Raw genomic sequence first — 14,614 nt, 5'->3', positions numbered from 1 at the left:
ATGGGTTGGGATACTTCACACGGAGAAAAAAAAAGAGAAAAATCAGTGATGAAGGGGAGTGGGAGTCATTGGATAGCTCTTTCTGCAAGAAAAATCAAATGCCCAGCTTACGGCCATGGGGCCTTATTGTGTAGGCTCTGCACTTGCTTGCTCTAAATCTGTAAAATGTCTCTTTCTGGCATTTTAATCATGGATTAAGATATTCATTTGATGCCAGCAGTTCAGAATCTTTAACTGGCGAAATCGTTGAGGGAGGCACGTGCACATTTTTATGCAATTAACTGAAAAACTTTCTATTTGAGTTTCTTTTCTTGTTGGTGGGTGGGAGGGGATACAAACATGCCATTCATGACCACAATGGCAGCATCGTTTCTATTAGTTTTAGCGATAGTATTGAAAGGCTTCCCCAATGGCATGATGGATAATTGCAGTGTGCAACGATACTAAGCTATAGAGATGGGATGGTCACTGGTTCAATGCCTCATTATTTAGCTGATGTCAGTGGAGGGTTCTATAGTTGGCCTCTGAATGATTGTTGCCCCACCTCTGACATGAGACAACACTCTTGTTCCTGATTACTATCCAGTCACCCCTGCCAGAAAGTGTACATGGGGATGTTTGGGGAAAGGATCTGTCTCAGCTGTGATTCCTTCTTGTTGGTTAAATAGCCTCCAACATCTAACCTTATACATAATGAATTGCCCATTAATAATAGCTGGAATATGGTGTCCAATTCTGGGCACCACACTTTAGGAAGGATGTCAAGGCCTTGGAAAGGATGCAGAGGAGATTTACTAGAATGGTACAAGGGATGAGGGACTTCAGTTAAGTGGAGAGATTGGAGAAGTTGGGATTGTTCTCCTTAGAGCAGAGAAGGTTAAGGGGAGATTTAATAGAGATGTATTGTACAGCATGTATTACAAGATATGTACAGTGTTTAAATTGTAATATTGGAATTGTATTGTGTACGATCCGTGCTGTATTGTTTTGAATTGTATCGTCTTGGAATTGTGAAATACGGTATATTTTAAAATGGAGATTTAATAGAGATGTTCAGAATTATGAAGGGTTTTGATAGAGTAAAGGAGAAACTGTTTCCATTGGCAGAAGGGTCGGCAACCAGAGGACACAAATTTAAGATAATTGGCAAAAGAATCAATGGGGAGATGATGAGAATTTTTTTTACGCAGCGAGTTTTGATGATCTGGAATGCACTGCCTGATAGCGTGGTGGAAGTAGATTCAATAGTAACTTTCAAAAGGGAATTGCATAAATACTTAAAAGGAAAAATTTGCAAGGCTATGGAGAAAGAGTAAGGGGAGTGGGAGTCATTGGATAGCTCTTTCAAAGACCCGGCACAGGCATGATGGGTTGAATGGCCGCTTTCTGTGCTGTATGATTCATGATTCTGTGATTTGGAGAGGTACTATAGTACTGTAGGTGCCTATAGAACCAAACTCCCAAGATGAGGCAGCGCTTTCAGGAGAGGATGGAGAAAATTGAAACAAATAGAGAGCGTCATAAATGTGATTGTAAGTGGCATTCTATTCCTGTAAATGGAAAACTAGAGAAAGCCCTAATGAAGCTGATATTGAACAATACATGACAGCATGTGAAACATTTAACTTTTGGATAAATTAGTTTAACAAGAAAAATTGAAGCTGGATATTTGTATTGAGCAGTAATCAGGGAGTTGGTATCTATTCCAGAAAGCTGATCTGATGTTGACTGTAAGGAACTGCCTGGTGGTTAACTTGCATTATGCTGCAGTGGTGAGTTCCTACTTGATTTCTGGGATTAAGCACTCAGCTGGGGTTTAACAGTAAACTGTGTAAATTAGACTTAGATATTTATAGCAGCTGAATTCTGCAGGCAGCCATGCCTATTTTATATTCAAATTAGGTGATTGCCCTAGAAGATGATTGCAAAACTGTATGTTGTACAGTTGTAGTCTGTCAATTTGTCAGTGCTTTGATGTAAAGTGATGCCATTCTCAAATTGTCCTTGAAAAACATTCTTTCCTTGGTGAACCTGTTTAACAAAGTATCCCAGCCAACAAGTTTTATTTTTTGCAGTTTCATCCTTGATGGGATTATTGTACAGCACCAACTGTTCAACGTTGGGAGCAGTTGCCAGTTAAGGATCAGAAGTGAAATGGAAACACTGCTCCTTAGCATAGTCGCAATTAGTTATATCTTCTCTCCTTTCAATTTCTCTCTCCTTTTCTCCCCTCCTCTCCTGAAGGGACTGACTCCTGCTGGTGTATGGTTACTTGTTGTACCAGCAGCACTTTATACCTCCCCCAGTTAGCCATGCGAGACCGTCCAAAGTCTGTGTGCCAAGCCTGATTCTATCCTTATCCGATGTCCACACACTCCGTTTCCTGCATGGATCACTCAACAGTAACCAGGATTAAGAATGTTGCGCTTTTTTTTTCACTTCAACGATAGCTCAGTGGAGCCAAGGCCAATTGTCGTGCCCCATCTGCTCAGCATGCCTCTGCAAGCCAGTCATGTATTTTTTTGCATTGCTGGCTTTTATGGATCATCCCCTTCCAGTGGGGAAGCTCTGGAGGTCCAAACTGAGACATAATTGTGACCACAGGAGATTAGAAAACATTTCTTCACACAGGGTGGTTAGAATGTGCAATTCTTTGCCACAAATCTTTGTTAAAGCAGATTCCATAAATTCCTATAAAAGGGATTTAGTTATTAGAAAAAGAGTACTGAAAAAGGGTATGTGGAATGAGCAGGGATGTGGAGTTCGACTAGGTGGCACAGGTGGAGAAAAGGACTGACAGACACTTGATGGGCCGAATGCCTGTTTCTGTGCTGTAACATTCTGTAGTTCTGTCAACTGCTCATGCACAGGCTTGTGCACTCAAGTTACTGTGTTTGAGTTGCTGCAGTGTGTAAAATGCACCTTTAGTTGGCTGTTAAATGCAGTTGGTTGAATGAAATTCTTTGGGGAAGGAGGCACTGAGGATGCAGCTAATCATGCATGCCAACTCTAGCACTGTATCTTGTGAAGACATCTGTAAGTATTTATTCACATTTTAACCACTCTTTTTGTGAAGATATTTTTTCTGACCTTCTAAGATTAACAATTAAATCACCGATTTGGCCACCAAAGCTTCCCCACTGACAGGGGCAGACCATACAAGCCAGCAATGCACTAACAACATGACAGGCTTGCAGAAGTACAGAGAGAAGATGAAGTGCTCTGCACACTAAAGTAGTTGCATTAAAGCAGAATTGAATCAATTTTTTTTTAATTGGGCTCAAATTTTGGAATTCATCTTTTATGGGGATTAGCCAAGTATAACTCTAAATTGGAAGGCTTATTCTTACCGTAGACTACTTGATTAGATACTGGCGCTTTGGATGAGAATTGGTTAACAGACAGAAAACAGAGTGTAGGAATAAATATGTCTTTTACAGATTGGCAGACTGTGACTAGTGGGGTATCGCAGGGATCAGTGCTTGGGACCCAGCTATTCACAATCTATATTAATGATTTGGATGAGGGGACCAAATGTAATATTTCCAAGTTTGCTGATGACACAAAACTAGGTGGGAATATGAGTTGTGAGGAGGATGCAAAGAGGCTTCAAGGGGATATAGACAGGCTAAGTGAGTGGGCAAGAACATGGCAGATGGAATATAATGTGGAAAAATGTGCAGTTATCCACTTTGGATGGAAAAACAGAAATGCAGAGTATTTTTTAAATGGTGAGAGATTGGGAAATGTTGATGTTCAAAGGGACCTGGGTGTCCTTTTACATGAGCCACTGAAAGCTAACATGCAGGTGCAGCAAGCAATTAGGAAGGCAAATGGTATGTTGACTTTTATTATAAGAGGATTTGAGTACAGGAGTAAAGATATCTTACTACAATTACATAGGGCCTTGGTGAGACCGCATCTGGTGTATTGTGTACAATTTTGGTCTTCTTACCTAAGAAAGGATATACTTGCCATAGAGGGAGTGCAACTTAGGTTCACCAGACTGATTCCTGGGATGGCGGATTTGTTGTATGAGGAGAGATTGAGTAGACTAGGCCGGTATTCTCTCGAGTTTTGAAGAATGAGAGGTGATCTCATTGAAACATACAAAATTCTTACAGGGCTCGACAGGGTAGATGCAAGGAGGATGTTTCCCCTGGCTGGAGAGTCTAGAACCAGGGGTCTCAGAATAAAGGGTAGGCCATTTAGGACTGAGTTGAGGAGAAATTTCTTCACTGAGGGTGGTGAATCTTTGGAATTCTTTACCCCAGAGGGCTGTGGAGGCTCAGTCATTGAGTACATTCAAAACAGAGATCAATAGATTTCTAGATGTAGAAGGCATCAAGGCATGAGGATAGTGCAGGAAAATGGCGTTGTGGTAGAAGATCAGCCATGATCTTGTTGAATGGCGGAGCAGGCTCAAGGGGGCGGATGGCCTACTCCTGCTCCTATTTCTTATGTTCTTATGTCAACAGGTAAGTGTGATATGGTACTGAGCCACAAACCCAGGAAAAATCCCAGGTCAAATCAGGGATTGAACTGGGACCTTCCTCATTTGTATGGTTCAGCACCAAAAAAAGTGTTTGCTCACTGAATCATCAGGGAGTGTACAGGGGATTATAAAATGTTTTGTCTCATGCCCTACAAGACACTACTCAGCCTTTCAACTTATTTTTTTCTTAAAAAATGAAAAATTTGAATTGGAAATCCTGTTGGATAAGTAACTGTAAAATGGACAAAATCTCCAAAAATGAGGATTTCTGTGGCCTACTTATTGCCTTTTGTGTAAATTTATTTTCAGGACGCTTGAAGATGATCTACAGATCAGCAGTAGTGATGACAGTGATGGGGATCAGGTTAGTCTTTGATTTTCTGTAGAGTATCTGTAATCTATATCAATAAATATGAAAACTGGGTTACTTTAAGGAGGTGTAAAGGGTTTAGAAAGCATGCATGATGTGATCTCATTTTCTTAATACATAAACAAGAGACTGATGTGTTTTCTTCTCTTTCCACCATCTTCTCCCCTCCTGTCCTGTTCACCCCACCCCCCCCCACCCCCCCGGTCCCCCTTCTCCACCTCCAATGCAGATCATGGAAAAGCCAGTGCCTATTTCTGTTCCTAAAAGGTACTTTATTTTCTGTTCATATATTACTGTTTTGATTTTTAACTGTTCTAAGCAATGTCATAGGACCTGCTTGTATTGCAGCTTCCCTATTCTGCATATATTTTACAGTAGAAAGTAAATCAATATCATATCCTCATCTGATTTCCACACCGTACACTTTTCCAGCAGAAGTTCATTGGACAGCAATTGGAGGAGGAACAGTGGCTCATTTCCCCCCTCCGTTCCCCCCCTCCCGCCCCGGCTAGCCCAAGAGGCCAATTGTATTGCTTCAACTGCTGCCCCAGTTGAGATCAGCTAGTCTTGTACAGACCAAGCATCAAACCAGGGACCTTCTAGGCTGTTTGCCATAGCCCTACATTGGGTGATGACTTTACCCTCTAGGTTGTGGGGGAGCTTCAGTGAATCACTTTTTAATTCCTAGTTTTATCTCCTGTAATCAGCTTTTGACAAATGGAACCTTCAAACCGAATGGGACTAGAAACCTTTCACCCCCACCAGCACAACTCCCATAATGGTCAGAGCTTATAAAATATTTGGCAAAAAGAGATGAAATGTAGATACTAGTAAAATAGTTAGGAATACATTTTTAAAAGCCCTTACTCCAGGGTATGAAATTGGATCAAATAACTAAAAGGAAAAATATTTAATAAACATTTTTACAAATTTAAAACTGAAGTGGTGAAGATATAACATACTATGGACAGGAAAAGACTAGCAGGTCCATCAAGCCTGCCCCACTCAATCGTAATGCTTTAAGCATCATGGTTCACAACATCCCCCGCCCCCCCACCCACCAGCAGCCATGTAATGAGGCAAAAAATAAATTTAAAAAGCAACAGCCAATTTAGGGGAAAGAATCTGGAAAATTCCTCTCTGACCCACCTTGGCTGATCAAGACTAGGCCACGTTGACCATGATTTATATCATTTAGTATTCCACATTCTACGAGGACAAAATAGTGTGTTTTGTTTTATATTGAATTGTCCTGGCAATGCAACCTAATACCCTATTTGCTTTGGCTATCACTTGACAGCACTGGTCATGAATCTTAAGAGAATTGTGCACTGTAACACCAAGATCTTTTTCAATAGACTTCAGTCTTGTACCCTGTAGGGTGTAATTTTATTTGGCGTTGGTCCTGTCCATGTGCACAACACTACATTTATCTAAGTTAAATACCATTTGCCAAACGTGGGCCCATGCACCTTCGCATCAAGATCTGCTTGCAATGGTTCATTCTCATCTACTTGCACAAATCTTCGTACTATCCGCAAACTTGCAGACCATTCCCGCAACGCCTACATTCAGGTCATTTATGAAGATCGTAAAAAGCGATGGCCCTGACACCAATCCCTGCAGGGCACCACTGGTAACTGGTCACCAAGCAGATCCACAAATATTAATCACTTTCTGCCTACGGAAATGCAGCTTCTCAACAATTCCATAACATTCTACAACTCTTGTAGAGTAACCTATTGTGAGATACCTTATCAAAGGCTTTCTGAAAATAAAAGTAAGTTATGTCAATCGAGCTGCCCTCATCCACCAACATAGTAACTTCTTCAAACAAAAAACTTTGATCAAATTAGTCATGTTCAGTGTCTCTGATAACTCCTTCTCTATCCAGATGATCATAGAGAGCATTTTGCTTAAGATTGAAGTCGAACTAATGGGCCTATAATTCCTTTGGACTGACATGTCATCCTTTTCAAAAATCGGAACTACATGAGCATCCTTCCAGTCTAAGGGAACAATCTCCGTCAATAGCAAGCTGTTAAAGATACAGGCAAGAGGCTTGCAAAGCACATGTCCCAACTCTCCTCGAGTCAGTGTCATCTGGATTAGCAGACCTATTTGTTTTGAGGCTCCAAATTCTGTCCAAGATAATATCCTCACCTGTTAATATTTGCAATGTTCATGTCAACAGTGCAATTCGTTACTGGTAATTGAACATCCGCAGGAGTGAAACAAAGTAATCATTTAAGACTAATGCCGTACCCTGGCAGTCCGTTCAAATCTGTCCTAAGGAATCCTTCAATGGCTCAATGCAGTCTAATAGCCCTCTGACTCCTGACATAGCTAAAAAAGCTTTTACCATATGAAGAATTTGATAGTTTCAGGCCTACACTGAGGTCATTTGTTTTTGCTATGTTGTTGATTCTGATTTTTAGACAATGAGACACCAACTATATGGTGACCCTAACCCACCAGTCCTGAATTTGAAGAACTCACCACCATCTAAACCTCACTAGGCTAATAGCTTCTACACTGTTACTTTTGCTAACTAAATTAATTTTTTTATTCGTTCATGGGATGTGGGCGTCGCTGGCGAGGCCAGCATTGCTAATCTTGTGATTTGACATGTCAAGCACAGGTTTATTAAAGCAGTGAAGCTGTTAAAGACTGACAATTCCTGAACTGTAATCGTGTTCCAGGAATGATCTCCTGTTCAAAACATTGTCGCACACAGATGCAACATTTTTTTAAATCCAAGATGAGATGCATGAGTTGCCATAATATTGAATAGTGTTGAACTGGGCAAATGTTAAGCCTATTATGAGTGCTGTGTGCTCAGATCTAATATATTTTATGGTGTGGTACCAAAACACGCAGTCCTAGTTCAGTCTCTGTTCTGGGATAGTGGTAGGTTATCTATATTTTGGCTTGGTGCCCACTGTCTGATGTACTACCACCATGATTTCTGTTAACCATAGTGATAGCTAAAATAGCAGTTAATAAAAAGAAATCCTTTTCATTCGCTAAAACAAATTATCTCATATCTAAAACTAAATAAGATTGTAAATGAAAAAGCATTCAAAACTAAATTTTTTTTATGCAATTAAAACCACTAAATATGCTTTATGATAATCATGAAAATCATTGGTACTAAGAAAGCTATAATTTTTTTAATAAACTATGACGATTCAGTATAGCTAAAACCACATTGAATACCACATGCAATATCCGTTGCCCTCTCTGACTTCAATTTTTTGTTGTTCCAAAGCGCATCCTTGCTCCCCCAGAGTGATAATGTGGTATCAAGACATTCCAGTGATGGATTCAACAACTTGAGTGAATCTGAGAATTCTTCTGGCTCTGATTCAGAGAGTGAAAGCAGCTCCAGTGACAATGAAGGAGCATCAAGGGCTCCCACTCCCAAGGTATGAGAGGCAGTAAACAATATGTTTGAAAAATGAATGTTTAGACTTTGAGCCTATATAGCTTTCTCTACACCAAATCACATGGTGAGTGACTGTGAGAAGGTAAACCTTTAAAACAATATATTTCCATGTTGAACAAAATTAACTAACTGTCTTGAACCATAACAATTTGATTCTGCAGTGGCAACTGGACGCCAATTACTGCAATAGAATTAGTTGCGGCAGAAAGGAAAGTGGTTCCTTAATTTGCAGAATATAAGATTTCATTTTTGTGCTTAATTTTCAGAATTCAATTTTATATTTGACCCAAGAATTTTTAGGTAAAGGTGGATATTCTTGCATGCAGTTCACTTCCATCTTGTTCCAGATGACTCACTTAGTTGCAGATGCAAAACAATCTTTTATTTTAAAAACAGAGAGAAAGCCAGTCATTGACCTGGAGATTGGAAATTTCCAAAAAGCGGTAACTGCAATTAGGAACATAGGAACAGAAATGGGCCATTCAGCCCCTCGAGCCTGTTCTGCCATTCATTTAATTTGTGGTTGATCTGTATCTTAACTCCATTTACCCACCTTGGTTCCATATCCCTTAATACCCTTACCTAACGAAAGAGTACCTGGATTTGCCTACTAAGCGGTGGCCTTTAAAGGACAGACCAAGTTAGCAAATCAGTGTCACAATCATGCTCCGGACTCTAGATTACCTGTAAGCCATGCCACCGGAGATCCAACAGTGATTAACATTTCCACTTTCGACAATGTCATTTTTGCTTTTCTTTCAATAAAAAGGAAAAGTATTAGAATCTAAGGATTATTGATCCAAACTGACTCAATGGGGGTAATTTTAACCCCAAGAACAGGCGGGCTGGGGATGGGTGGCTGGTTTAAGAAAAAATTTGAATTCTTCAGCGGGACCGCATCCCGGCTCCAGCACATCCACTTTCGGGATTAACCCAGGCGTGTTAAGATGCGCACGTGCAACAGAAACCCTGGTGTCCTGTCCCCACTTAAAACCAGCGGGCCGATACTTAAAGGGACAATGTACCTCATTGTGATAATTGAGGCACTTAATTTTTTGTGTATTAGAAATGTTAAAACGAATTTAACCTTACCTGTTTGGGTTTCCCATCGCTTCTGATTCTGTCAGGTGAAAGCAGGCGAGAAGGGCTGGCTCCATGAGGCGAGTGCCTTTATTGCACTGCTTGTGGGCCTGGATGAACAGGAATCCATCCAAGCCCAACAATCTCACCTGGCACAACAGGCCCCCCACAACACCCCCCACCCCGATTTCTTCCACAGCCCAAGATCTCTCTCTCCCTTCCTTCCTCCGCTCCGATTTGCAGCTTCTTTCCCTCCTGACAGGCAGCCAGCCTGGCTGCCCAACATGTGGGAAACGCAGAAGCACAAATACTTACCTTCAAATGAGTTGCGATCGCAGATTGCGACGCATTCACTTGACTTCAGGGTTCTCCACACACGCACTGGTTTCCCGGTTCCAAACTAAATCATGCCCTATGTGTTCATAATGTATAAGGCGTCCAATTTAAGAGGACTGGCTAAGTTTTATGACTGAGGAAACGGCTATGTAAGAGTGGGGGGGAAAGATCAAACTACACAGAGAAAAAGCTTTTTTGATGCAAATGTCTGATACTGCCTAAATTATCGATAAGAGCTATTTTTGAAAGAATGCACAGGTGTTTCAACATTGTTTCCCTGCTTACTATGATTGGAAAGTGAGGTCTGAAGCCACATCTGGTGCCCACAACTTTCTGAAACTCATGCTTATTTATAGTGACAGACAGGAGCAGAATGATGCATTTGTTTGACTCTGGTTTGCTGCTGTAAGTAGGACATTGCTCTCATTTTCGCTGCTTCTCCTCTTTGGAATTCTCTACGCCAGAGGGCTGTGGCTGCTCAGTCGTTGAGTATATTCAAGACTCAGATCGATGGATATTTGGACACTAAGAGAATCAAGGGATATGGGGATAGGGCGGGAAAGAGATGTTGAGGTAGAAGATTAGCCATGTTCTTACTGAATGGCGGAGCAGACTCGAGGGGCTACATGGCCTACTCCTGCTCCTATTTCTTATGTGTCTCCTGTTTCCCTTTGATGCTATGGGGATTTTTTTTTGCCATTTTAAAATGTAATTGCTTTTTCTGAGTTTCACTTCTCACTTCCCTCTGTCCAGGTCCACCTTGACCATGATAAACCACACAGTGGCAGCCAAAATTGTCAGAAACTTCGGCACGTTTACTTGCTTTAGAAATAGGAATTTGTGGGCAGTCCACCTACAATCTATATCTGGGTTGAGCTTCCAGTACACTGTGGGAATCTGTCTAAAGGTGGAAGTGCTAAACTGATGCAATAGTAATTTGTAAATGTTAACATTTGAAAAGTATTCTTAGTATGAATTTTTTAATACCTCTAGGTGTTTAATATGCATATTACAGCTGATTTCTTTCATCTTGTGGACTCTCTTGTAGCCTGACCCTGCACCAGCAAATAAATGGCAACTTGATAACTGGTTGAATATGGCGAGCCAGCCAGCTGCGCCTTCTGAGAGCCAGAGGGAATTATTGGATGGGCACAATTCTCAGGACAGCCGGACATCTGAAGTGAAGGAGGGTCATGATCGTACTGGCTCTGGCAGAGAGAAAAGAACTACACAGGAAGCATCTCTGAGTAAAAACAAACATCAGAAATCCCCTGCTCTGCATGATGGCAACACTCAGCAACAAGCTGTTGGTAAAAAGCAACCTAACAAACCTGTTAAAACTCTTGTGCCTGAAGCAAACCGAGAAGATAAGAAAGTTGAAAATGAACCTTGCACATATGGTGATAAAGACCAGCCTTCCACAGGACAGGCCAAAGTAAAAATAAAAGATGGGCAGCGATCTAGTGAAAAAAGGCAGTCTGACTCTTCAGCCAAGATTTCATCTGAAAGGAAAAAGCTCAAGAGTCCCAAACAGAATGCTGCCAAATCCAAGGAATTTGTAGATAGAGACTCTTTGTCCACAGACCAAGTTTCCAACAAAGATGAGCCACCTTCATGTTGTAGTCTGCCTCCTGCAGCCCTTGTACCTCAGATACAGGAAAATGTTGAAAATGGGGCTAATATCAGTAAACTGCCCAGGGAGGTAAGCAGGGCTACCTTCCATAAATCTGCTGCTGAGGTCAGGAACGTAAACAAGATTAACATTAGCAAACCTGCCACTGAGGTCAAAGAAGTAAAGAGGACTACTCTCCTTCAGCCTGCTAATGAGGTTAGGGAGGTAACTCGGACCAACATCGATGAACCTGGCGGTCAGGTTAGGGAGGAAAGTCACACCAACATTAATAAACCTGCTGGTAAGGTCAAAGAAGGAATCAGCAGTAGTACCAGTAAAGCCATCACAAAGGAAATTAGGACTAAATTGAGTAAACCAGTCAATCAGGTAAAGGACAATATTCTCAAAGATCAGGTTTTGCCTGCCAGGGGGAATGGGGGTCTGCTGTCCCCAATAAGAGACAGTAAAGTTAACTGGCCATTAATGGTAAAAATCGATTTAAGTCTGCTATCAAGAATCCCATCACTGCCTGGCAAAGAGAGCCAACAACCCACTAACTGTATTATGGAATGTATTGGCCAGAAGAATCAGGATGGATTGAAGGAGAGCAAGGAAAGCTTATCCAGCAAGGCCAAGAGAAAGCACAAGGTGAGTTGTTTTTCTTTTCTTGCTGTTCCCTTCTTCCCAACAACAAAAACCTACTAATTCCCATGCATCCTTTGACCAGACATGACTGCCAACTTGGCTGATGGGAGAAGCATTTGTGGCAGGAGAAGATAGATTATTTTGCTACCATTTCTGTGAGGATTTTCATGTCACTGTCTCGCAAAGGGCTAATCTCCTCAGAATTGTGACTACGGCTTTAATGTCCTTATTTATGCTTTGCTTTTCATGCTGGATTAGAGACGTAAATTTGGTGTGATTTTCATAGGCCTGCCAAATTTCACAGTGCTGCTGCTGCACCTTCTCCACTGAAATCCACCCAAGTAGGTAGCCTGGTGGTGGAGCCAGCTGTGCCGAGTGTGGTTGCAGGACCAGGAGCAACCCTGCACTACCATGGCTGTTCTTCGCATGAGAAGAGACATGTGGGACCCTCAGCTGAGCTAAATTATGCCTTCAGCAAAGACCCAAACGCATCACATGCACTTTCTCCAGCAGGATGGCAATCAGGAGCAGTACAGTTTTACATCGAAAACACATGCTACTCCTGTTGTCGATGACACTTCTAGTATAAAGCAGGGGATCTCCAGACACATGATGTCATTGGAGACCTATGGTTTCATGGGTGTCATGAGCTGCAATTAGATTTCCATTTAAATTTGCAGAGCTAGAATTTTGTTTGCTAAAACTCATGATTTACAGATTTCTGACCTCCAATGGGCCTTGGTTCCAAATCAAGGTAAATAGGGAGAACAGTGTATGGAGGTTGCAGTCTTTCATTTTGAACATTGCACTCATGGGACCCTGAATTCAAATGTAAAAGTGCTTTAAAATGTTTCCTGTCTTCTGGTGCAAGAGAAGAGCCAGCCTCAGCATTTGTGCTGCCTGGGGGTAAGGCTCTTTCCTTCATAGCATGTGTGTAAAGTGGAACATTTTGCCCAAAGTGCTTTAATTTTTGTCATGGAGTCTCTGAAGCTTCACAGAGTCAGAGGAACCCAAAGTATTTCATAGAAGTTTTATACAATCTATGGGGAGCACGTCTGTGAAATATATCAGATCATTCTTTCCATCCGTTCTCCACCACCCCATTCTATATAACTCTGTGGAGCTTTAGGAACTGTTTTTTTTTTTGCAATCCATGCATATGTGGAGCTCTACCTATATGAATTTCAATCCAAACACTGACTGACTGATCAATATAATGAGTTCAGGCCCTGACCTAATAGCTTAGTGAGTAGGTGGGCTTTCTGAGGGCGAATGGGAGATCTTGGGTTGAGGTTCCAGCACAATGTGGGAATCTGTCTAGAGGTGGAAGTGCTAAACTAATGCAGTAGTAATTTTAAATGTTACCATTTGAAAAATGTTCTTAGTATGAATTTTTTAATGCCTCTGGGTGTTTGATATGCATATTACAGTTGATCCTTGCCCTTAATATTGCAAGGATCAACTGAAGATGCTTTATTAGATGTACCACTGTAGCTCCATAAGTGAAATGTCAGAGTTCCAAAGGAGTCGAAGGGATCTGAGGTAGTAGCACTGTGTCCTGTATCCGGGATATATCTATTTATCCAGTGCTATTGGGACTAAATCCAGTAGTGGTTTCGAGACATCACAGGACCCCAACATGTAGACTCCAAATATGGCCTGCTTGGTCTCAGTACAGGTGGTGTTTGGCCCACCAATTGGTAAGCTGTCAGACCTTTTTATATGGAGGTTATTGGTGTATTCTAGTGTTGCAGTGATGCTGCAACGTAGTCAGTAAAGGCATGGATTGTGATACTTAAAGAATAATGCAGTTGGAGAGAATTGCTCGAGGAAAGTTCAAAAGTGTCTAGGCTCTATCCTTATTTCTGCTCTTCCCTGAGCAGCTGTCAATTATTTGAGTAATAAGGTACCATTTTTACATAGGCTAAGCAGAATGGCCCAGTGGTAAGGGAGGTATTCTTTTGAAGTTTGGCAAGAGGTGCTGCCTTCTTGCCCTTTTCCACTGCCTAGATGTGGTGTGTAATGGTAGCTGGGATGGGGGCATTCTCTCCTCCTCCCCCACCCCCCCAAATTTTCTCCCCTTTTTCCTCTCTTAAACATGATGACTCTTGCTGGGGTACTGTTCCACACACACTAGCAGCCTCCACTACCTGGCCAAGTTGCCATTTTTCTTGTGCAAGCTGGGACATTGAATGGAAGACTTTTCAGTGAAGGAGAGGAGTGCGAAGAGAAGAATCACACAAAAGTCCAATACATTCTTTCAACGTCAATGCACACTTTTCAGTAAAGAAAGAAAGACTTGCGTTTACATAACGCCTTTCACGACCTCCGGACGTCCCAAAGCACTTTACAAGCAATGAAGTACTTTGAAATGTAATCATTGTTGTAATGTAGGAAATGCAGCAGCCAATTTGCACACTGCAAGGTCCCACAACAGCAATGAGATAATGACCAGATAATCTGTTTCAGTGATGTTGGTTGAGGGATAAATATTGGCCCAGGACACCAGGGAGAACACCCCTATTCTTTTTTGAAATAGTGCCATGGGATCTTTTACGTCCACTTGAGAGGGCAGAAGGTGATTCAATTTAACATCTCATCCAAAAGATAGCACCTCCAATAGTGCTG

The 14,614-nt window shown here is 41.6% G+C and overlaps 1 protein-coding gene across 1 annotated transcript in view; it reads left to right on the top strand.

The window, feature by feature from the left end:
* Positions 1-14,614, top strand: part of LOC137325382 (AF4/FMR2 family member 1-like) — a 141,862-nt gene that overhangs the window by 108,086 nt on the left and 19,162 nt on the right. The window contains exons 8-11 of the mRNA XM_067990421.1: positions 4,805-4,859; positions 5,095-5,132; positions 8,137-8,293; positions 10,778-11,989. Coding sequence (XP_067846522.1) covers positions 4,805-4,859; positions 5,095-5,132; positions 8,137-8,293; positions 10,778-11,989 — 1,462 coding nt within the window. The remainder of the gene's footprint in view (positions 1-4,804; positions 4,860-5,094; positions 5,133-8,136; positions 8,294-10,777; positions 11,990-14,614) is intronic.

This window comes from Heptranchias perlo, chromosome 1 (assembly GCF_035084215.1).
Source record: "Heptranchias perlo isolate sHepPer1 chromosome 1, sHepPer1.hap1, whole genome shotgun sequence".
Taxonomy (NCBI): Eukaryota; Metazoa; Chordata; class Chondrichthyes; order Hexanchiformes; family Hexanchidae; genus Heptranchias; species Heptranchias perlo.
This window is presented reverse-complemented; position numbering and strand designations above follow the sequence as displayed.